General features: G+C 54.0%; 1 protein-coding gene across 5 annotated transcripts in view; it reads right to left on the bottom strand.

The window, feature by feature from the left end:
* The window catches only part of ACSL6 (acyl-CoA synthetase long chain family member 6), a 66,160-nt gene extending 46,156 nt beyond the window's left edge, over window positions 1-20,004 (bottom strand). For 2 of the 5 annotated variants that reach the window (XM_055142912.1, XM_055142911.1), the window contains exons 1-2: window positions 19,847-20,004; window positions 555-775 (exon numbers count right to left, since the gene is read on the bottom strand). In XM_055142912.1, coding sequence (XP_054998887.1) covers window positions 555-775; window positions 19,847-19,895 — 270 coding nt within the window. In that variant the 5' untranslated portion in view covers window positions 19,896-20,004. Of the gene's footprint in view, window positions 1-554; window positions 776-5,332; window positions 5,617-14,127; window positions 14,214-19,846 lie in introns of those variants that run through there. The other 3 variants (XM_055142913.1, XM_055142916.1, XM_055142915.1) reach the window with 3 other exon arrangements.
* Between the last annotated feature and the right edge of the window lie 856 nt (window positions 20,005-20,860).

Below are 20,860 nucleotides of genomic sequence, written 5' to 3'. Positions count from 1 at the left end.
GCTAGAGAGATAATACAGTGGGTAGAGCGCATGTCTTGCATGCAGCTGACCCAGGTTAGATCCCTGGCACCCTATATGGTCTCCCAAGCACTACCAGGAGTGAGTGCAGACCCAGGAGTAACCCCTGTGCATCACAGGGTATAGCCCCCAAACAAAACAAAACAAAAAGGAAAAGAAAAGTTTTGTTTAAAAAGCAAGTCAGTTTGGTGAGGCCCTCACAGGTTCTCCCAGACTTAGCCAGATCACCCTGACCACCCCACACCTCCTGCCCCTGGTGGCTCCACCTGGGAATCCTTGTGCTCAGAAGGGCACAAAGGTTTGGCACGGGCTCAGCTCTGGGTCCCAGGTCAGAGCTAAGGGTAGGGAATTTGGGGTGGGGTGGTGGGATTTACCTGGCAGCTCCTTAGAAACCTGCATTAGCCTCTAAAGCTTTTTTAAAAAACAAAAACTTCTCTGTAGTCACATAAAGTCCAAGTCTGGCCTCTGCCTTCAAGACGCCCGTCCTCCAGCTGCTACTTTGCACAGCCCTGCAGCCCCTCCTCAACTCTGCTCACCTCCACTTCCTCTGACTGCATCAGGAGGTCACATGGCGGCTGCAAGGCCTTGGGCCGGTGAGTGAACCAGTAGGCGAGGAGGGCTGCCAGTGCGCCCATACTCACGAGGGTGGTGGCTGAGAAACTGCGGAAAAACTGGCCCAGGTCAGCCAGCTCGGGCAGCCGCAGTATCTTTAGGATCTCCTGTGTCTGCATCTTCTCCAGAAGTGAGAGGATTAACTCTGCAGGAAAGAGGAGAAAAGTGGGGGTTAAGGCCTGCTGACTGGGCGCAGAGAGTCAGGGCTTGTCCTTGTGGATCATTAGCAACACAGCGACCTTGGCCAAGCATTGGTCACTGAAGTGAAGTGAAAGCTGGTCTCCTGGAAGGGCCCGTTCCAGGGAGAAGCCAGAAGTCAGAGCAGTCACACCTGGCAGCCAGACATCGGCCCACTTTCCTGGAGAACCAAATGCTCAGGCCCTGTGCCATGGCTGGCAGCAATCTCCAAACCTTCTGGGGACCCGAACATGCTCTGACAGCTCTGCGCGGGAAGTTCCCAAGCCCAGGACCTGTGTGCTTCTGCCTCTCCTTAGTCTACTTGCTTGTCTTTGCTGCTGGGTGTGCAGAAAGCAGAGCAGCAAGCTAGCCTAGCACAGGGCCCAGATTAAATGGAGGTACGTGTCCAGGCTCTTATTTTCCCACAAGGATCTTCACCCCAACACTGACCCCAAGAGAGACAGAGCAGGGAAAGGGCAGAGCTCGTACACCAGCACAAACATGAGCGTAGTGACTCTGCCACCCAGCAGGCACCCTCAAGTCCACCAAAGCCCACCATGGACTTTCCTGGAAGAAAATTCAGAACAGAAAAAGCAGAGGTGATGATGGAGACAGCTTTCTGCCAAATAGCGAAGCTCCCAGGAGCAGCCTGGGTGGGGTTGCCTGGCCCCACTGGCCCCTGTGCACCATGGTTCTGCACCACAGAGACCCCATTACTAGTGGGGCGCTGTGTGGTTCTACCTGGGGTCACACCAGCTAATGTTCAGGAAAAGAGGGGTCTAAGAAGCAGGTAATAAACCAGTGGGAAGGACCAGAGTCAGAGAGAAAGGGCTCAGCTAAGCTCCACCTGCTCCTCCGAGGGAATCGTACTCTGTGTTTAGGGGTCATGCTTGCCCACTGCAGCTGAGTGGGCACAAGTTTCCATCATGGGAACATGGAGGATGCCTTGGCCAGGCAGTTCTCTGAGAAGCACCGGTGACTGACGTGGGTGCTGAGAGAACTCTCCAGAGAAGTCTACCACAGCCTCTTGTTAGCAGCATTGGGGCTCGAGGGTCCATACATTTCCAGAACAAAAGGAGGTGGTAGTAGGGGCTGCACATTGGATTCTATTACCCCATTGGATCTCCTCTGTGTCACTGCCCAGCTGGACTGAGGTCAGCAGTGCCGTACGACACCCACAGGTCTGCCGGCCTGCTGAGGGCAGGAGGGCTCCAGGCCGCCGAGCATCAACCACACTCCTTGCCAGCCCTGACCCTTCACAAGCGTGGCTGGGGTTTCCCTTCTTGGTGAGAAACTGAGCAGTAACAACTCTGCAGCCCAGGGATGAGGACAGTCAGCGACAGTCTGACCCTTGACAAGATAGGTCTGCCAGAGTCCCAGCGAAGGGCATGCACAAACGATAGCATCACTGCACTGGCAAGGCGGCCAGTAAAATCCCGTGGTTCAGACTCCTCCTCTTTCTCTTGCAGGCCACACAAGGTTGAATAAACTACCCCCTCCTTGGGCCTCTGCTCCCCAACTTTACAATGGAGACATCAAGCACATAAAGCAGGGACCAGAGCAACAACTAGGGTTGTTGCTTGTCAATCCTCAGGAGCACCCAAACCCAGGCTGGTCCCCACACTGGGCAGACATGGTGGGGCCCTGACACTGTGGCCCTGCAGGTCTCCGCATTCTGTGAACAGGTTGTCTGAATTCTGGCAACACTCATCAACTACCCACAGAGATGGGGGTGTGGTGCTCCTCGGGAAGCAAAGTGAACTCTCAGCTGGCCAGAGCACGCTCTCTGAGTTTCTGAGTGGGGATTCTAGTTTTACTGGCAACCTCCTACAGTGGGGACAGTTATGCTGCCATCCCACAGGAACAAACCACTCCAGGCATATTGATCAAATTAAAATTCTCCATAAGCGGAGCAGAAGCCCAGCTAGGGCCCACAGTGAATTTACCAAGAAAAACTGCTCTGGGGATGGTGCTAGGCAAGCGGCCAGCTGGCCTCCTGAGCACTCACTTCCGTAAGCTGTAAATGGAGACACTAAGTCACAGCTGGCTTGACAGAGAACAGTGCGGAGTGGCCAGGTCATCTACCCAGCTGCCTGCAGACACGCCAACCCTGAGACCTTCAGGTGACCCCTGCTCATTCACATGAAGGCTTGCCGCTGGCCCCTGGGAGACCCACGAGGCAGACAGCAGGGCTGAGGAGTGAAGATTGGGCTTGGGGGAGCCAGAGGAGATGCTGGACAGACTCCCAGCAGGAAGTGAGATGTGACACTGAGATGTGGACACTGACACCAAAAGACCAATAGGAAAGGTAGCACTGCACTGTCGTAGCACTGTCGTTCTGTTGTTCATCAATTTGAACTAGTGGGCACCAGTAACGTCTCCATTGTGAGACTTGTTTTTACTGTTTTTGGCATATCGAATACGCCCCGGGTTGCTTGCCAGGCTCTGCTGCGCGGGCAGGATACTCTCGGTAGCGTGCCGGGCTCTCCGGGAGGTATGGAGGAATCGAACCCGGGTCGGCTGCGTGCAAGGCAAACGCCCTACCCGCTGTGCCATCACTCCAGTCCAATAGGAAAGGTGTCCCAAGCAAATACAGAGGCTGGAGTTGAGGAGTCCACAGAGCCTTTAGCAAACAGAATATTCTGTCCAGGAAATAATATCAGAAACCCAAGAAATCATAAACAAGGCTGCAGGCTGCAAATCTGCCAGGCTGGCTTCCAGACGTGCTGAGCTTTTATCCCCGAAGCTCCCCAGTGCCCGGAAAGGGAGTACCGACCGGATAGAGGTCCTGGTGCCTGGGGGGACTGTGCCCACTCGCCCCGAAGCTCCACTTCACAGCTCCACACACAGCCCTGCAGAAGTTCCTTGCCATTCGCAGACTCATGGGGAGCAGGTGGGGGAGCGGGGATTCGGCCTAAACTACAGCATCCCCGCCTCTGCCTGGTGCTGCGCTGCCCCCTCCTATCCCCACGCACAGCTCATGCTCTCCTTTACAGCGCCACTAACCCCGAGAGTCACCGCTCGGAGTCGCCGCCTCACAGTCCAGAACCCCTCATCTCCTCACAGCTGGGCCCAGTGGAAGCCCACTGGCCCGGTGTGACAGCAGGGGGATGGGCACCCCTCCTCCACAGGAGCCATGGACGGTGGCTGGGCTCCTCCCCACTGGGCAGCCACCACTGGGTGTCACTCTTCCAGGTCCTGCTCAGAGTCCAGACTGCTCGCGTTTATCCTACGAGTCTTCAGACCTGGGAGCGGCCACCAAACTGAGCTGTGCGTATGGGTCCTCTGAGGACATGGGCCTCTGAGCCAGCCCGCGCCACTGAGCCCTTGGCATGGGGTAGGGCAGAGTTGTGGCCGCACAGACATCTGATTTCATTATTTCCCAAGACCCTGGCTCCTCTGTCCCCTGAGGGCCCAGCTATGGCTGCCTTCTTCCCAGCCTCAGGAGGCTCTCCTGGTTACAGCATGGGCATGGGGGTTTGGGGGGGGCAAGAAGCACCCCAGGGAAGCAGTGGAGCTGGTGTTGCCAAGTGAGCTGCTGTAAGTGTTTGTAAATACTCACCTGGCAGGCACACCCAGCCCTCAGCACTAAGCAAGCAGAGCCTCTTCCCCTGTGGCACAGAACAATTCAGACGACAATTCAGGTGGCACAGTCTGGGGGCACTGAGACCACCCACCCCACCTCTCACGTCCTCTACTGGCTCAGGGCACATGACAGGTGAGCAGTAAAGGGCACTGCTCTCGAAACCCAGGAAGGGACAGAAACGGAAGGAAGGGAGCCCAGGAGAAGGAAGACTGGCCCCGAGGATGGCTGTGATAAAAAAACCCCGAGGTCGTTGGCTCAGCTCCAAGTACCAGCTACTGGCCTGGCCCCTTCATCCAACACACAGGGACCGGCTCACTCTTCTGCTACAGGCTGTCAGGACTACCACAGCATCTCAGGCCTCACTGCTCTGCTCTACACCCGGGGCCTCTGGGTCTGGTCACCAGCTAGTGCAGTGCAGCCCGAGCCGCCTTCCAGCTCCCCCAGCTTCTTCAGCTCTGCTTCCACTGAGGACCAAGTGATTCCTCTTGACACAGTGTAGCCAACTCATGCCACTGCTCCAAAGTCTTCTTGAACTCCCCACTATCCCAGGACAAAAGTCCAAACTCATGGCTGCAGGGAGGACCTCCGTGATCCCATTTCCTCCCTCACTTGAGCATCGTCTCAGCCTCTCTCCATCACCTAGAAATCTCCAAACAAGGTGAGGATTTCGCCGATCGGACTCTGGGGCTCTGAAAACCTCTGAGGCTGGCACAAAATGAATAGAAAGCACAGGGCAGCTACCCAGGGTTTAAAGTACTTCCTCAGCTCCCCACCTCCTCCACCTCTCCCGGTCTCATCTCCAACAAGCTGGTAGAGAGAGCCAGGCTGGGGACACGGGGAGAGAAAACACGCAGCACAGAGCAGTTAGCAGGTGCATCACTACCTGCCAGTCAAGCGGCTCAGACTCACCCTGCAGAGGCACACGCACGCGCACCCTACCTTTCCAGCGGGCTCCTGGCACTGGCAGGCTGAGCCCGGCTCCCACGCGAGTCAGCCTCCCTCTGAGAAGGGCACGTGGGGCTGGGGAGAGAGCTTACCACATCTTGACCAAAGCACAGGAGCAGCGGAGGCTCTGCCCAGGGGACAGCCTGTGGCAACGATGGCAACTGGCAACAGCGCCTGCCCTAAGGAGCCGAGCTGCGGCTTGACCCGTGTGACGGAGGTTCCCAGGCAGCTGGGAGGGCAGGTCTGGCAGGCACTTGGGCACAGGACAGCTCTATGAGGAGCTGCTGGCCCCTCAAGGCCCCAGCTGCCCCCCTCCCTGCTCACACAGGGCGGGGCTGACTCAGATCAGCTCACAGCTAAGCCACCCAGCCTTAACCCCCACTCTGCCAGGCTGCCAATTCACACCCCTCTCGCCCCACACCCTGTCTCAGTCCCTGACAGGAGTCTGCCAAATGAATAGCTTAAGGACAAAGCCTCTTCACATGCAGCAGGGGCCAGGGACTGGGATGTGCTACCAGCGAAAGTGTGTTGGGGCAGGGGAAGTCACCGGGGATGCAACTCTGCAGAGCATTTCTGAGGGCGAAGGGCATCCTGACAGCCCCTCCCCCAAAATTCCAACAAGTATCACCAGAGAAGACGGAAATGAGCATATCTGGGATGATAAAATACTTGATCTGAGATGCACAGGGGGTGAGGGGTGCGCAGAGCAAGGGTCATAGTCAGCAGGTGGACATCCAGCACAGGAGCCCAGGGTAGCACAGCCCCTCTGGACACCCACTCAGACAGATGCCCTCCTGGCTGCCCAGGGGTTGGCCACCTTGAGGCTTGAGTCCACACCCTGGCCTGTGGGGACCAGATGTGAGCTCTGAACTTCCTGCAGTGTTGGCAAACAGGTCTCCAGAGAGAGGGCACGAGGTCACTGGACTGTGGCTGGGAGTCCAGCAGCAGACACCACGGTTGGGATGGACATCTTGATTGGACAGACAACTTGGGGGAGACTGAAGTGTTGGACTCATCCTGCAAGCTCATGTCTCTAAAGGGAGGGGTGGGGAGCTGTATCAGATATAGCTCTGTCCGCACCCCGGTTTCCATAGTGAGGATGTGGCTGGCTCCTTACCGACCTGCAACAGCCACTGCAAGGTGGTGAAGGTTGAGTCCAGACTAGCTCACCAATGCCCAGCCCGAGAATGTCCACCCCACCCATGGCCTCTGCTGCAGGACTCCCAGGCCACAGTCCAGTGCCCCGTGCCCTCTCTCTGCAGACCTGTTTGCCAAAACTGCCTGTTCGCACTAGAGCCCTCAGGCCTCCCTCCATGCCTTCCCTGGGACTGAGTTCCTCCTCCTCCCAGGCAGGCTGGGCATGAAAGCTCCCTGATCAGCTGACCTCATTGGGGTCCCAGCCCCCCAAAACCCACTTGGATGCATAAGGCCTCACTTCACCCACAAAAACCTTTCCACTTCCTTTCTGCAGCACCCTTCCTTTTCTCCAGGCATTTTTGGACATGTCATTAAATAAGAGCAAAGGTTTCTTTAATGCTGCTCAGGACAACTTCTGGGCTCAGGAAATGTAGTGACCACAACCAAAGTTTTGGCTGGTAGTGCCAAGGTGCCAGGAGCAAGGCATCAAGGCAGTGGTTTTGCACCAAGAAGAGGGGGGGGGGGCGGAGCAGTGACCAGGTTAAGAGAGCAAGAAAGCACGTACCACCATACTGTCACACACTGAAGCAGCACCCACGTGACCAAGCCCTCACCCCACGGCCCTCTAGGTATCTGCAGGGGGATTCTACCCGGTGCCTCAGTACCTTGAGAGGGCTCTTTCCTCCATCTTCCCCCTGGGTTTTCATTAGACTTAAAGAAACCAAAGAAACCACAGACGGCTGGGGCAGAGATGAGGCCCAGGGCCTTCCCGACTTGGGAATTACCAGGTAAGACCAGGCACATTCCCCGTGAGGCGGGTCCACGCTGCAGGGTTGCTGGGTGACACAGTGGTTCAGTCGTCGAGAGTCCCTGAGGAACCTTAAGGCTCAACTAAGTCTCTTGAACATGGAAAGACCCACTCCAGCCACCCGTGTAGGCAGCAGCCTCCAGAGTCCCCCTGCGCCACAACCACGGGTCAGCCCCTCGCCAAGCATTTCACTCACCCCAACCCAGTTCAGGGAACACAGGCCCACATTCCTCAGGACGCACCGGGGAGCCAGGCTCGGACAACCCTCCCAAGAACTTAAAAATACAAACAGCCTTGAGAACAGAGGAGCCAACAGAAACACAGTGTCTTTCACAAGCTCTGAGATAAATGTAGTCCTCACTACAAACCATGCCCTACAAAATTCTCCCAGCAAGTTGGTTTAGCAGGCGCTAAGGCAATCGCAGAGGTTCTTTTGGAAACTGTCATAAGGCAATCGCAGAAGTTCTTTTGGAAACTGTCACACGGGATGTATTAGCCCTGGCCTCGCCCTCCCACCTTCCACACCAAACTCTGGAAGTGTAGACAAGAAGCCTAGCCAGGGAACTGGTGAGGGCCCTGAGTATCACTTAAGCAGAGGAAACCCCCCTGGCCGGGCCCCATGCGCAGGAAGCCAGAGCCCGGGGCTGCAACACTATCCCTCCCTGCTGCAGGCCATGAGGCCAGGAGAGATCCATGGCTACCTCCAGACCCTCTGGACACATGGCTGCAGAGGCGAGCCCAGAAATGATCCATTCTCAGTGGGGCCATCCATGCTCTCTGCATCCCAGTGCAGGAGGCCCGGGGACAACCAGTGTAGGGTGTAACCTCCAGTTAGCAGGGAGCACCTTAAAAAAGGGAGGGTCCCACTCAGGGCCTGAAGTGGGTGGGGGAGGAAGAGAGGGAAACCTTTGCCTACTTGCTCCCTCAGGAGCACAGTCTGGCTGCGGGGTAAGCACATCAAGGACAGAAGCACAGGCATAGCCCCCCCCCCCCCAGGAAAGGGAAGCAAGGAAAGGCTCCATGGAGTGTGGGAAGGAGTTGTTTTCAAGAAGGACACAGAGTGACAGAGTGCATCGGTCAGTCACTTGGAGCCTGTGATCTGCCATGACTTCCTGGCAAGAGCAGCGGCCTGGCAGCATGGAGAACTGGGAGGACTGCATTTAGCAGGTGCTGTCCTCCAGCCTCAGGTCTGCAGAGTCAGGCAAGTCGGTGGCACTCACCACTCCCTTGGTCTAGCACCCAGGGACTTTAGATGCAAGAGTGACATGTGCAAGTTGTGCCTCCAAGGTTCCTCTACCCACCGCCACCCCAGGTCTCAGGATTTTTCTCACAGAGCAGACAATGGGCTAAAAGTTAATTTTTTGCAAATGTGATACACAGTTTCATTGTCTGGCTTCCCTAGAATTTGACTTCCTCTCCTGAAAGCCATGAGAAGAAACAAGATTGCATTCTACTCCCCTCATGGGAAGGAAGTCATCCCCAAGACCCAGAAAGTCCTGAATCATCTTTCCTAACACCCCTCCAAGTGCTGCTGTTGACCAGTGGGACCCTATGGCAGCCACAGGGTTAAGGCCAGGCCAGGCAGTCCAGCCCTGGCTGAGCCCTGAGAACTCAGGCCCCCTTTTCAAGGCCAGAATGAATGGGGACTATGCAAATGAGCACCTCCTACAGCGCAAAGGGGAGGGCCCTGCTGGCCTGGGCATCTCCCCTCTGGGCTGTCACATGAAAGAGTTGGTGTTCCTGCCGCTGGTTCCAGGCACTGGGCCAGGCTGAGGCTGTTCTCACCAGAAAACAAAACTCTCTTTCAGACTTAAGCAAAATGAGGCCCTGGCTGGCCCAGGAAGGCTGCTGGCCATTCTCTGTGCAGACCTGCCAAGAGCACCATCGAAGGAGTCCCACTAACTGCCATATGTTCAAAAGAAGTCAGAGGCCTCTGAGGGCACTAAGGAAAGTGCTATCAGGTGTCAGGGCAGAGTCCCAGGAATAAGAAACAGTTTATAGGGACACTGTCCTTTTTCAAAATTAGTAATGGCTGGGTCTAGGCTAGTAGCTTCTTATTTTTTGTTTGGGGGCACAGCCAGCTGTGCTCAGGACTTACTCCTACCTTTGCACTCAGGGATCACTCCTGGTGGTGCCTGGGGAACCACATGGGGTGCCAGGGGTCAAACCCAGGTTGGCAGTATACAAGGGAAGTGCCTTACCCGCTGTACTCTCTGGCCCTGGCAACCTTTTTTGTAAGAGGGAACTTGGGGAACTCTCCTGGCATGGGTGGTAAACACGGAGAGAGGAATGAGAAACAGACACGTGGTACCACAAGACCTCACTGGGCAGAGAGAAGGGCTGAGGAATGGAGGCCATGAGCACCCTCTGCCTTTCACCCACAGAGCTACCCTTGTGCTGATGCAGGGGCGAGTGAGACCCCTATGTGGAACCATTTGCTCTGGGGATACATCAAGACTTCAGATTTTCAAGGAGGGAAGGCAGCTCTGCTGACCCCCGGGTTTAGGGGGCAGTGAGGGAGTCTCAGCATTTGTCTCGAAAGCTCCAGAGCACCGATGTAACCCAGATCACCACTGCCAGCAGACAAGGACACAGCCAGACCTCAAACACACAGAAGACAGTCTGGCTTGAAAGGAAATCTAGGGCAAAACTACTTAGAAACTCTCCCGAGCCACAGATTTGCCTGCAGGCTCCAGCTATACCTTGGACAAAAAAAAAATACTCATCTCTGATGACCATCCACTAATGCTCCATCCTTGGCTGCCACTGCCATGAAGCCCAGAGGACAGGCATGCATTCCTCTGAGAGATCATGGAGGAAACTTTCATGCAGATAGAAAAGGGGCTTCAGTCACCATCATCCCCACTGTCTACACCTTGACATGAAACTCAGGGACATGTGCCCCCACATCTCTCACCAGCTTATCCTCTCCCCAAACTTTCTCATCACCCTCTCGGGCACAGCCAGGGCTTGCCTACCATCAGGGTGGAGAACTGAATCCAAGTGAGTTGAAGATGTTTCCCAGAAGGCACAGCTAAGTCATCTTCTGCAAGGCATTGTCACCATAACTGAAGTTCTCTGGCCACCAGGCAAGGTCCTGGGGTATAGGTGGCTCCATACAGATCCTCTCATTCTAGAGAGCAGAGCAGAGAGCTAGAGGCACTGACCCTTTCCTAAGGGGTCACTGGGGCTTTGATGGGTCTCATCTGAGTCCCCCTTCTCCAAATAGCTAAGTGCCTTCCTCTCGTTAGGCTCTTGGTTCACACCATCCCACCTCTGGCCAACATCCCCTGCAATTTCACAGGTGGCCCACATTCCATCCTGCTGCTTTGGACACCAGTTCTGACCACCTTCCCATCACATCTGCGCATGTCCGTCCTGCAGGGCCTCCAGCTGGCCTTGCTGTTCAATCGTAGGCTAACCTCACTGTTCCTCCCACTGGCTTCTGCCTATTCAGCAAGAACTGCAGCAGGCTCCAAGAACAATCTATTGCCCCGGCTGGTGCAGGAGTGAGTGGCCAGGACGATTCCACTGGAATCTTAGCCCCACAATCAACCACACACCCGAGGGAGAAGCAGGGCTTTGTGGCAGGGCCAAGCTCTGCCCCCAGGAACCACCCCCACCCCCACCCGCTCCTTCCTGAGAGTGGAGCAGGCTTCTCGGAACTGATCAGAGCTGCCCATTCAAGTAGGCCCACAGGTCCATCCTCCAACAGTCCTTAATCACTAGACCTGTTCCTGGCTCCAGCAAATGTCAACTCAGATTTGCTTATCTCAGGGTCTGAAAACTGAGCTGCTAAATGTTCTCTCATAGGCACCATCCTGGCCTGACTGGGCTCTGAAACCCCAGGAGAGACTATCCCAGAATGCATGAGGAGACGGCAAATCAGAGGCCAGCTATTGCCCCAACCTTTCACACAAAGCACCCACCCGAAGCCAATTGTTGAGAAGGGAACTGTGTCTTCAGGAAGGGCAGACACGGGACAAAGGTGGGACTCATTGGTCTTTTTAGTTCTTTGTGCTCTGAGGTACAGGTTGGCCTCAGGATAGCTCGGTGTGACCCAGCCTAATATCCATCTACCCACTTTTACCTATCACAGACCCCAAATCTCCCATGAGTTAGGCACAACAAGGAATGAGATAGGTGCTAAGGGGAATGACCACAGACCAAGGGTTCCCAGAGCTGCTAAGCAACCATGGGAGGGTCAGCCCTTGACATTCCGAAAAATAATCAAAATCTTTCCTCCCAGACAATCTTGGGGCCCAATGGGTGATTCATGGCATCTCTGGCCACCTGGGAATGAGGCCATCACAACTAGACCAGCAAGGGAATGGAGCCTCCCATGGGGCGTCCTCTTACTCTGCTTGGCTACAGCACTCAGCCTACCAGGAGGCTGCAAACTTGGGACTCTAAAAAAAATAGTAGGAACTCACCCAAGAGGTTACTTTCCATAAAACAGCCCTTTGACTTCAGCTTAGTTCCTTATTTCCTTCATCCATCCATCCATCCATCCATTCATTCATTCAAACACTTCTGGGGCACCTCCTGTTCTTGAGTTCTCAGCACTCAGGTTGGTGAGGGCTTCCCTGGCACTGCCTGTGGGTACGCCTGCTGGGCTGGCCTGACTGCTCCACCACAAGGCACCGTCTCCCAGGCACTGTGGGACAGTCAAGCCGCCATTTGCTAATCAACTGGTGGTGAGAAAACAGCTTATGAATCATATTAGAATAAATTACTCTCAGGAAATTCAGGTACCTTTTATTTCTGTAAAAGGCACCAAGGCACATCGCCTGCCAGACCCTGGGCTGGGTCAGAGAGGAGATCTCTGGCCTACGAACAAAATCAATCACAAGGCTACAGAAGAGCTCCAAAGCTTTATACTTCAGGAAAATCTGTATCACTGGAGTATGCGTGTGGCTGGTGGAGCGAAGAAATAGTGTCACCATGACCAACCACATGCCCAATTTGGTGCAGTTACCAAACAGAATCTAGTCCATGCTGAGCAGTCCAGCTTTCTAGGCCCTATAGAAGCCAGCCTGGAGAAATCCCTAGCCAAGCACAATGGTCTATCTAGCTCATTTCTATTGCCAATCTCCCTTCATGCAGCTCTCTCTGCTTGAAATACCTTCTCTTTCTTTTTTTTTTTCACTTTTTGGGTCACATCTGGCGATGTACAGGGGTTACTCCTGGCTTTGCACTCAGAAATTACTCCTAGCAGTGCTCAGGGGAACATATTGGATGCTAGGGATCGAACCCGGGTCAGCTGCATGCAAGGCAAACACCCTACCCACTATACTATCGCTCCAGCCCCTCTCTTTCCTTCTTTCCTCTCTGTATTCCAGAGTTATACATCAGTCTCTAAGAAAGGTCTAGGTCAATATTATCTTTGTAAAACCTAATGAGCCCTCTCCCACGTGCCAGGCTCTGCTCTTGACACTGTATGTGCATCCTCTCTTTAAATACAGTCTTGTGGGGCTGGAGTGATAGCACAATGGGGAGGGCGTTTGCCTTGCATGCGGCCGACCCAGCACCCTATATGGTCCCCTGAGCACCGCCAGGAGTAATTCCTGAGTGAAGAGCCAGGAGTAACCCCTGTGTATCGCCAGATGTGACCCAAAAAGAAAAAAAAATACAGTCTTGTACAATGACATTCCCTGGTCTATGCCTCTTGACAATCTGCTGGAGGGTCTCAAACCCTGGCTGACACTACCTATAGTCCTCTATGGATGGCAATTCTGAGTTTCTGGTCTCACCCACAGTTGAACTGCTTTGCTTTGGAACGGCTGCTACCAGCCCTCCCTTACTTGGTGACTCATCTGTTAAATAGCGGTAACAGCACTACAGTGTTGTGGGGAAGAATCAAGGAAAGCTGGCAAAGAATCAGAATACAGAGCTTGACACATGGTAGGAAACAGGAACATTTCAGGGAAATGTTAAATCAGCATGTTGGAAACACTTCCCTCTCTCAGAGCAACCCACCACACGTGCACGCGCACGCGCGCACATACACACACACACACACACACACACACACACACACACAAAGTACATGATTCAACGAATATTTGAGTGCCTACTATGCGCTAGACACTGTAAAAGCTTCTATCTTTGGCCTCTTCTTGCAAACAAGCCAGAGCCTCATGCTCACTCAATCCGGTTTGCTGGGAACAGCCTGGGTCCCATCTGGGTCTGTAGCTGAGCCAAGCCAGGCTTTCTGAAGGTCAACCTGAGATCCTTTCTAATCACAAGGGACTGAAAGGCAGCCAGAGAGCAGAACGACTGGGTTCTGCTGCCCCCTTGTGTCAGGCCCCAGTATCCTCCCCTAGGCCGGGAGGGGGTGAAGGCACTGAAGTGAGTGATCCCTGGCTCAGTGCAGGATGCTGCCATCCAAGCCTGCTGCAGGGGTGTGTCTCCTACTGCTCTGCCTGCAACTCCACCATCTTTCTGGGTTCTGGGATGGCCCGGACCTTCTACCAGCCTCTATTTTACAGGGAGCCTGGGTGGGGAGCAGGTGGGGCTGAGCTGAGTTAGCAGAGCCCGGGCAGAGCCAGGCCCTACTCCCACAGGCCTGGCGTGGGTCACCCTTGGGTCACAGCTATTCTCAGTCACAGCAGCACAACAGCCGCCCACCACCCTCCTCCCGTGGCTTTGCCTGGTGACCGCAGCCAAACTGAGGCCTCCTCTGCCCATCCCAAATAGAACCTTCACCTCCAGAATCCGATCCCATGCAGATTCCACACACCTGCCACAATTCAGGGTACCCAGGCTCAAGATTTTGAGGACTCCCTCCCACTTCTTCCTGCACCCCCCTTTCTGGCCTCACTCTACCTGGAGCTCAGCCTACCTGCTTCTGGCAGATGCCTGCAAGCTGCAGAGCCTGGCAGCTGTCACCGAGCGTCGAGCGTCGGGGTGTGGCTGTGCAGAGGCACTCTGTACAAGAACAAAGAAAGGGTTGCACTCGCCTAGAGCTGGCTCCCCAAACTTCTTTAGCCTGCTGCCTCATTTTCTGAAAAAATAAAAGCACTCAGAGGCCCCCTATAAATTTACCTCCCCCCCTCATTTGAAAATAAATTCAAATCTTTATTTCAAACCATATATAAAAATTAAGTTATAGGGGCTAGAGAGATAGTACAGAGGGTCACACACTGACTTTGCGTGTGACACATCTGAGTTCATAACTGGCACCACATACGGTGCCCCAGGCCCCTGTCAGGTGTGATCCCTGAGATCAGAGTCAGAAGTCAGCCCTGAGCACAGGCAGGTGTGGTCTCCACACCAAAATAATAATAGAAAAAATAACAAGTTATAATGTAATATGGACCTAAACATAAGTGTCAAAACCTAAAACTTTTAAAATTAAGTACGCTTTTGTATCTTTTGTCTAAGAGAATATTTCTTACGACCCAATCATCCTTTTAGGTATTTTTGTGGGGTTTTGTTTTTATTTTGCCACAACCAGCAGTGCTGAGCTCTTTGTTTTATTTTTAAATTTCTTTTAATTATTGGATTTCAGTCATACAATCATACAATGTTCCAACATCTGTCCCTTCACCAATGTACATTTCCCACACCAATGTCCCCAGTTTCCTTCCCATCACCCCTCCCCAAACTGCCTCTACACCTCTATAGAATATACTTTTCTTTTCTCTCTCTCTCTCTCTCTCTCTCTCTCTCTCTCTCTCTCTCTCTTTCTCTCTCTCTCTCTCCTTTTGGGCATTATGGCTTGCAATACAGATACTGAAAGGTTATTATGCATATCCCTTTACTACTTTTTAGAATTCAGTTCCTGTCCAGAGTGATCATATTCAACTATCATTGTCATAGTGGTGGTTCCTTCTCTGACCTAACTGCCTCCACCACCCCTCTACCCCCTGCCACTTGTGGCAATCTTCCAGTCATGGACCAGTCCTCCTGGCCCTTGTTCCTACTGTCCTTGGGTATTAGTCTTACACTGTGCTTTTTTACATCCCATAGATGAGTAGCGTTGGGGGCTTACTCCTGACTGTGCTCAGGGATCACTCCTGGCTGTGCTGGAGGGATCACATTATGGTGCTGTGGATTTGAACTGAGACTGGGCACATGCAAGCTAAGTGCCTTACCCCAATACTATCACGCTGGCCCCTACCCCCCTAGTTAATTTTATTTACATATACTTTTTAATTTTTTTGTTTTTGTTTTTTTTCTTTTTGGGTCACACCTGCGATGCACAGGGGTTACTCCTGGCTCTGCACTCAGGAATTACCCCTGGCCGTGCTCAGGGGACCATATGGGATGCTGGGATTTGAACCCAGGTCGGCCGCGTGCAAGGCAAACGCCCTACCTGCTGTGCTATCTCTCCAGCCCCTATACTTTTTTTTTTTAATTTATTTATTTTTAATTAGAGAATCACCGTGAGGGTACAGTTACAGATTTATATGCTTTTGTGCTTATACTTCCCTCATACAAAGTTTGGGAACCCATCCCTTCACAAGTGCCCATTCTCCACCACCCGTAAACCCAGTGTCCCTCCCACCCTCCCCAATCCCATCTCCCCCCCACCCCACCCTGCCACTGTGGCAAGGCATTCCCTTCTGTTTTCTCTCTCTAATTAGCTGTTGTGGTTTGCAATAAAGGTGTTGAGTGGCCGCTGTGCTCAGTCTCTAGCCCTCATTCAGCCCGCAACTCCCTTCCCCCACATGGCCTTCGACTACAATGTAGTTGGTGATCGCTTCTTTGAGTTGACCTTTCCCCGGAACGTGAGGCCAGCCTCGAAGCCATGGAGTCAACCTCCTGGTACTTATTTCTACAGTTCTTGGGTGTTAGTCTCCCACTCTGTTATTCTATATACCATAGATGAGTGCAATCTTTCTATGTCTGTCTCTCTCTTTCTGACTCATTTCACTCAGCATGAAACTTTTCATGCCCATCCACTTGACTACAAAATTCTTGACCTCCTTTTTTCTAACAGCTGCATAGTATTCCATTGTATAGATGTACCAAAGTTTCCTCAACCAGTCATCCGTTCTGGGGCATTCGGGTTTTTTCCAGATTCTGGCTATTGTAAACAGTGCTGCGATGAACATACATGTGCAGATGTTGTTTCGATTGTACTTTTTTGCCTCTCTGGGATATATTCCCAGCAGTGGTATTGCTGGGTCAAATGGGAATTCAATATCTAATTTTTTGAGAGTCGTCCAAATTGTTTTCCAGAAGCAGCCCCTATACTTTTTAATTTTTTAAGTTAATCACCATGAGATACACCATTACAAAGTTGTTCATGGTTTGGTTTCAGTCATACAATGTTCAACATCAACCCCCGTCCTTTCACCAGTATACAGAAAGAAATCTACCTTTTTGTTTGTTTGTTTGTTTTTGGTTTTTTTTTTTTTGCTTTTTGGATCACACCCGGCGATGCACAGGATTTACTCCTGGCTCTGCACTCAGGAATTACCCCTGGCGATGCTCAGGGGACCATATGGGATGCTGGGAATCGAACCCGGGTCGGCCGAGTGCAAGGCAAATGCCCTACCTGCTCCAGCCCCAAAATCTACCTTTTTTAGGTGAAGAGACAGAAAGGATTCCCAACTGCACCAAAGGTGTCTAACGTCCCTCTGGATGGCTTCAGTGCTCTCCTCGGGGCAGCAGGGGCACTTTGGGAAACACTGGCCTGGAGAAAGGGATGAGCTAGAAAATGGTGGTGGGGAGGGATAATGGTGAATTCCTACTTCTCACACAGGGTCATAGAGGCAGCAGAGATGCCAACCCATTGTTCCCCCCGTCCTCTGAGCGCCCCATCATGGAGGCCAGGCACAAGGTCTGCCTGAGGCTGGAGTGACTTCACTTGCTTTCGTATTCACTACACATAAGTGAATGTTGGACACGGTGCTAGTCTTCTCAGTGGGAACGGGGCGGAGAAAACTCAGAGTACAAGGCTGTTTCCCCAGTGAATCCCGCCTCCAGGTTGCTCCTGCTACCCTTTCACATCATTGTCGCCCTGCAGTTACTGTCTCCAAGGGCCAGACTGAGCGACAATAACCACATAATTCTCTAAAAGTGCCATCACGCCAAGGGTGCTCTAATTCTGGCGGACCCAGAGAGATCTGGAAGCTGCCATGGGCCCCTGACTGTTGTAAGGCAGAACAAGTTTTCAGTCCTAGCCCAGGAGGCCCCTCTGTCCTCAGAGAGAGACTGGGATCCAGGAAAAGTCCAAAGCAAAGTTCACCCATGATCCGGTAAAGCCCAGTGTGTGGCTCAGGTGTTCCAATCAATGAGTCCCACACACCAGCCTCAGTCTTCCTAGGCCTAGTGTGGCCTCTATGAAGCATTTCCTGTTTGCACAGAGAAGTGTGGCTGCTACCTGCACCAAGATTGGCCCTGCTTGATCACCCAGAGACTCCCACAGCCCTGCAGTGGAGCAAGTTTCCCCACTCAGGGAAACTTGACCTTTGGAAAGCAGACAGACCACAGTGAAGCAGGACTGAAGGCCTGTACAGACGCCTTCTTACTAAACTAAAACTTTTAGTAAGTACCTGCACAACTCCACCTTCAGACCACAACACATCCCAGGCTTCTATTAGTTCCTGCCATGTGTATTCCTTTGGCCTCCAGTTATCTCCATGCAGCCACTGAGGCCCAACTGCCCTTGGACCCTGCCTGGGTAGCGGCCTCCTGAGAGTTGAAGAAAGGGCTTCTGACACTGAGAGACTCTGAGATTATCACCCAGGCAATAAACAGTGAGCACACGGTCAGAGCTATAATACAGCAGGTAGGGCATTTGCCTTGTATGTGGCCGACCTGGGTTCGATCCCTGACATCACTTATGGTCCCCTGAGCTCTATCAGAAGCAATTCCTGAGTGCAGAGCCAGGAGTAATCCCTGATCATTGCCAGGTATGGCCCAACAACAACAAAAACAAAACAATAAACAATGGGCACTACTACCACCATCTTGACAATAACTCCTATCCCTCATCCCTGGCACTAGCTCTAGCCCTGACCGTGCCTCCAGGATGAAGGCACATGAGGTCCAAAATGGCTGTGCACAGTCTCTGGCACCAGCAGACAGGAGGAGATTACAGCCTCACTCACTCTCCCTCCAGCTCAGGGGAGGTTCTGACTCAGGGTGGGTAGAGGTTGTCTGAAGTGATTTACTGACTCACCAACCCTGTAGGCTCATACCTCTTACCTCTAAGTGCTTAACAATGGGTAATCAATAAAACCTAAGCTAGAGCCCTTTTAAAGATATCCATGTGACAGTGGGAAAGTTAACTTCTGTAAAAAGGATAATGCCAACAAACTTCGTAGGGTTTGTTGCAATACGCACAGCAAGAGCCAATGGGAGCCTGGGATGTGTCCTGGTCTGAGAGTGGATTTGTGCAGATAGTCACTAAGTGTGCACGAATAGTAAATAATAAATCCACGTAAGTTTCACATAAGGATTTCAAAGGGATGACTCTCCTGGACTTAGAAAGAACCTTTTTACCTCCTCTGATGCTGCTGTTAGAATGTGAAGTAATAATCATTAACATTTGGAGAGCATTTGTTTGAGGTTTGGTCTGGTTTAAGGCTAGTTTAAGCTTCAAGCACTTAAGAAATTCAGCTTGAATCTGCTTGTGGTGGATACTCTATAATGGTACTGCACCCCTGAGGAGTCCCAGGCTGACAGAGGGGAGTGACTGATACAGTGGCGAAACTGCTAATGAGGGGGGCAGAGAGACAGTACTGCGGATAGGGCATTTGCCTTGAACACAGTGGACCCAGGTTCCATCCCTGGCATTTTCTGGGGTCCCCAGAGCACCACCAGGTGTGATTCCTTAGTACAGAGACAGGAGTAAGCCCTGACAATGCTCAAGTGTGGCACCAAAAAAACTAACAAACAAAAAAGCATCCAAAAAGGTGTGTGGTGGGGAGAAGCCTGCTGAGATGCGAGGAGACAGGGTGCCTACAGGGACTCAGAAGGGCTTCTGACTGCTTTTGGAGAAAATGGAGGGGCACGCCTGTGAGAGGAAGGGGTTGTGTAGCAGTGGGGGCCCAAAACCTGGGGCTGGGGGCCAGGTTAGGGCGTCTGTACTCAGTCTGGAGGACAGGCCCGCCCGGTGTGAGGAGAGCGGCTGACTGGGGCGGGAAGGCAGCGCTAGGGCACTGTCCTGGGATGCAGGCCCTCCAGGGCCTGTCTCCTGGCATTCTGGACCCTGGAAATGACCCAGGATGTCCGGTCCCTGCACTTGGCATTAGGGGGCTCTGGGTCCAGTGCTTTTGGCTGGGGGTCCTCGCCCAAAGTGCAGGGGGCGCGAGAACAAGAGGGAGGCCGTGGGGTCCTGAAGAGCAGAGCGGCAGCGAGGCCCCCTCATTCCCGCAGACCCAGACGCTGCCCAAACCTGACCCACGGCCCCTCAGAATTATGCACGGCGCGGTGACGGGGGCTGAGGGGGGGGGTGGGGGCGCGGTTCACTTAGGCGGAAACCCGGACCCGGGGAGAACCAGTCCAGCTGCCGGGCTTGCGGACTCACCCCCACCCGGCCGGCGGACCCCACCGCATGCCGGGAACGGGGGGAGCTCGGGGACAAGGAAGGGCCGGAGACTCACCCGTGATCAGCCAGAGGGAGCCCCCCGAGACGAGGAAGAACGTGAGCATGTCGGTGGCGGGCCCGGCCTGGCCCGCACGGCCTCAGCGGCCAGCCGCCCGGCAGCCCCGCAGCCCCAGCAGTCGCCGCGCCGCCGCCGGGTATTTTTAGCCCCCGCCCCCCGCGCCGCAGCGCACCCCCCCGCCCCGCGCCGCGGCGGAGGCTCGGCGGGAGGGGGAGGGCGCGGCGCGCGCGCGGAGACCCCGGCCCTCCCGGCCGCCCGCAGGGGTCCCGGGGTGTTCCCCCTCCCCTCCCCCCGGCTCCAAACCGCCGAGGCCCCGGGCGGGGGAGGGGCCAGGCCGCTGCTCCGAGCTGCCCGCGGCGCACCCGCCCCCAACGTCAGGAGCCGGCGTTCGGGTGAAACTGGCCGGAGACCGGGCGCGGGAGGCACCGCGCCTCCGCCGCCACGCAGCCCGCCACGCCGGCCGCCCCGCTTACCTCCAGCAGCCAACCTGCCTCCGGAGGCACCCGAGTCGCGCGCGGTCCCCTTTCCGACGAAGACCACACGCCTGCGGCTTGGACTCGAATGCCCCGAGGACCAGAGTTTGCAGAGAGAGAAGGGGAGCCTCTGGGAGCCAGAGAGGACGGGGGACGACGGGGAAGGTTTACTCGGGCACGATCCTCGGGCAACCCCAGATTAGGAAGACAGGAAGACAGCTGAGCATCTGAGGCCACAAGGTCAGGGGACACTCCGTGTAGTCACGAGGCCGCAGGACACCGCACGGCGTCAAAGGTGTCTCTGATGGGAGGAGACACTCCTGGTCTCAAACACAACCCAAACTGACACCTGGGTCTGAGAAGCCTTTGTCTGGGAGCACCGCCCAGCTACCTGAGGGTTGGACACCTGTATCTTGTCTGCGGTTGGAAAGAGGAAGGCAGTTGTACATTCTCCTTAAAGAGTGCAGTAGACATTTCGCTGGTCCCCGATGGAGACCTACACCTGGAACTTGGAGGTGTTTGCCTTCCAACTCTCTCA

This window comes from Sorex araneus, chromosome 6, assembly GCF_027595985.1.
Source record: "Sorex araneus isolate mSorAra2 chromosome 6, mSorAra2.pri, whole genome shotgun sequence".
Classification (NCBI taxonomy): domain Eukaryota; kingdom Metazoa; phylum Chordata; class Mammalia; order Eulipotyphla; family Soricidae; genus Sorex; species Sorex araneus.
This window is presented reverse-complemented; position numbering and strand designations above follow the sequence as displayed.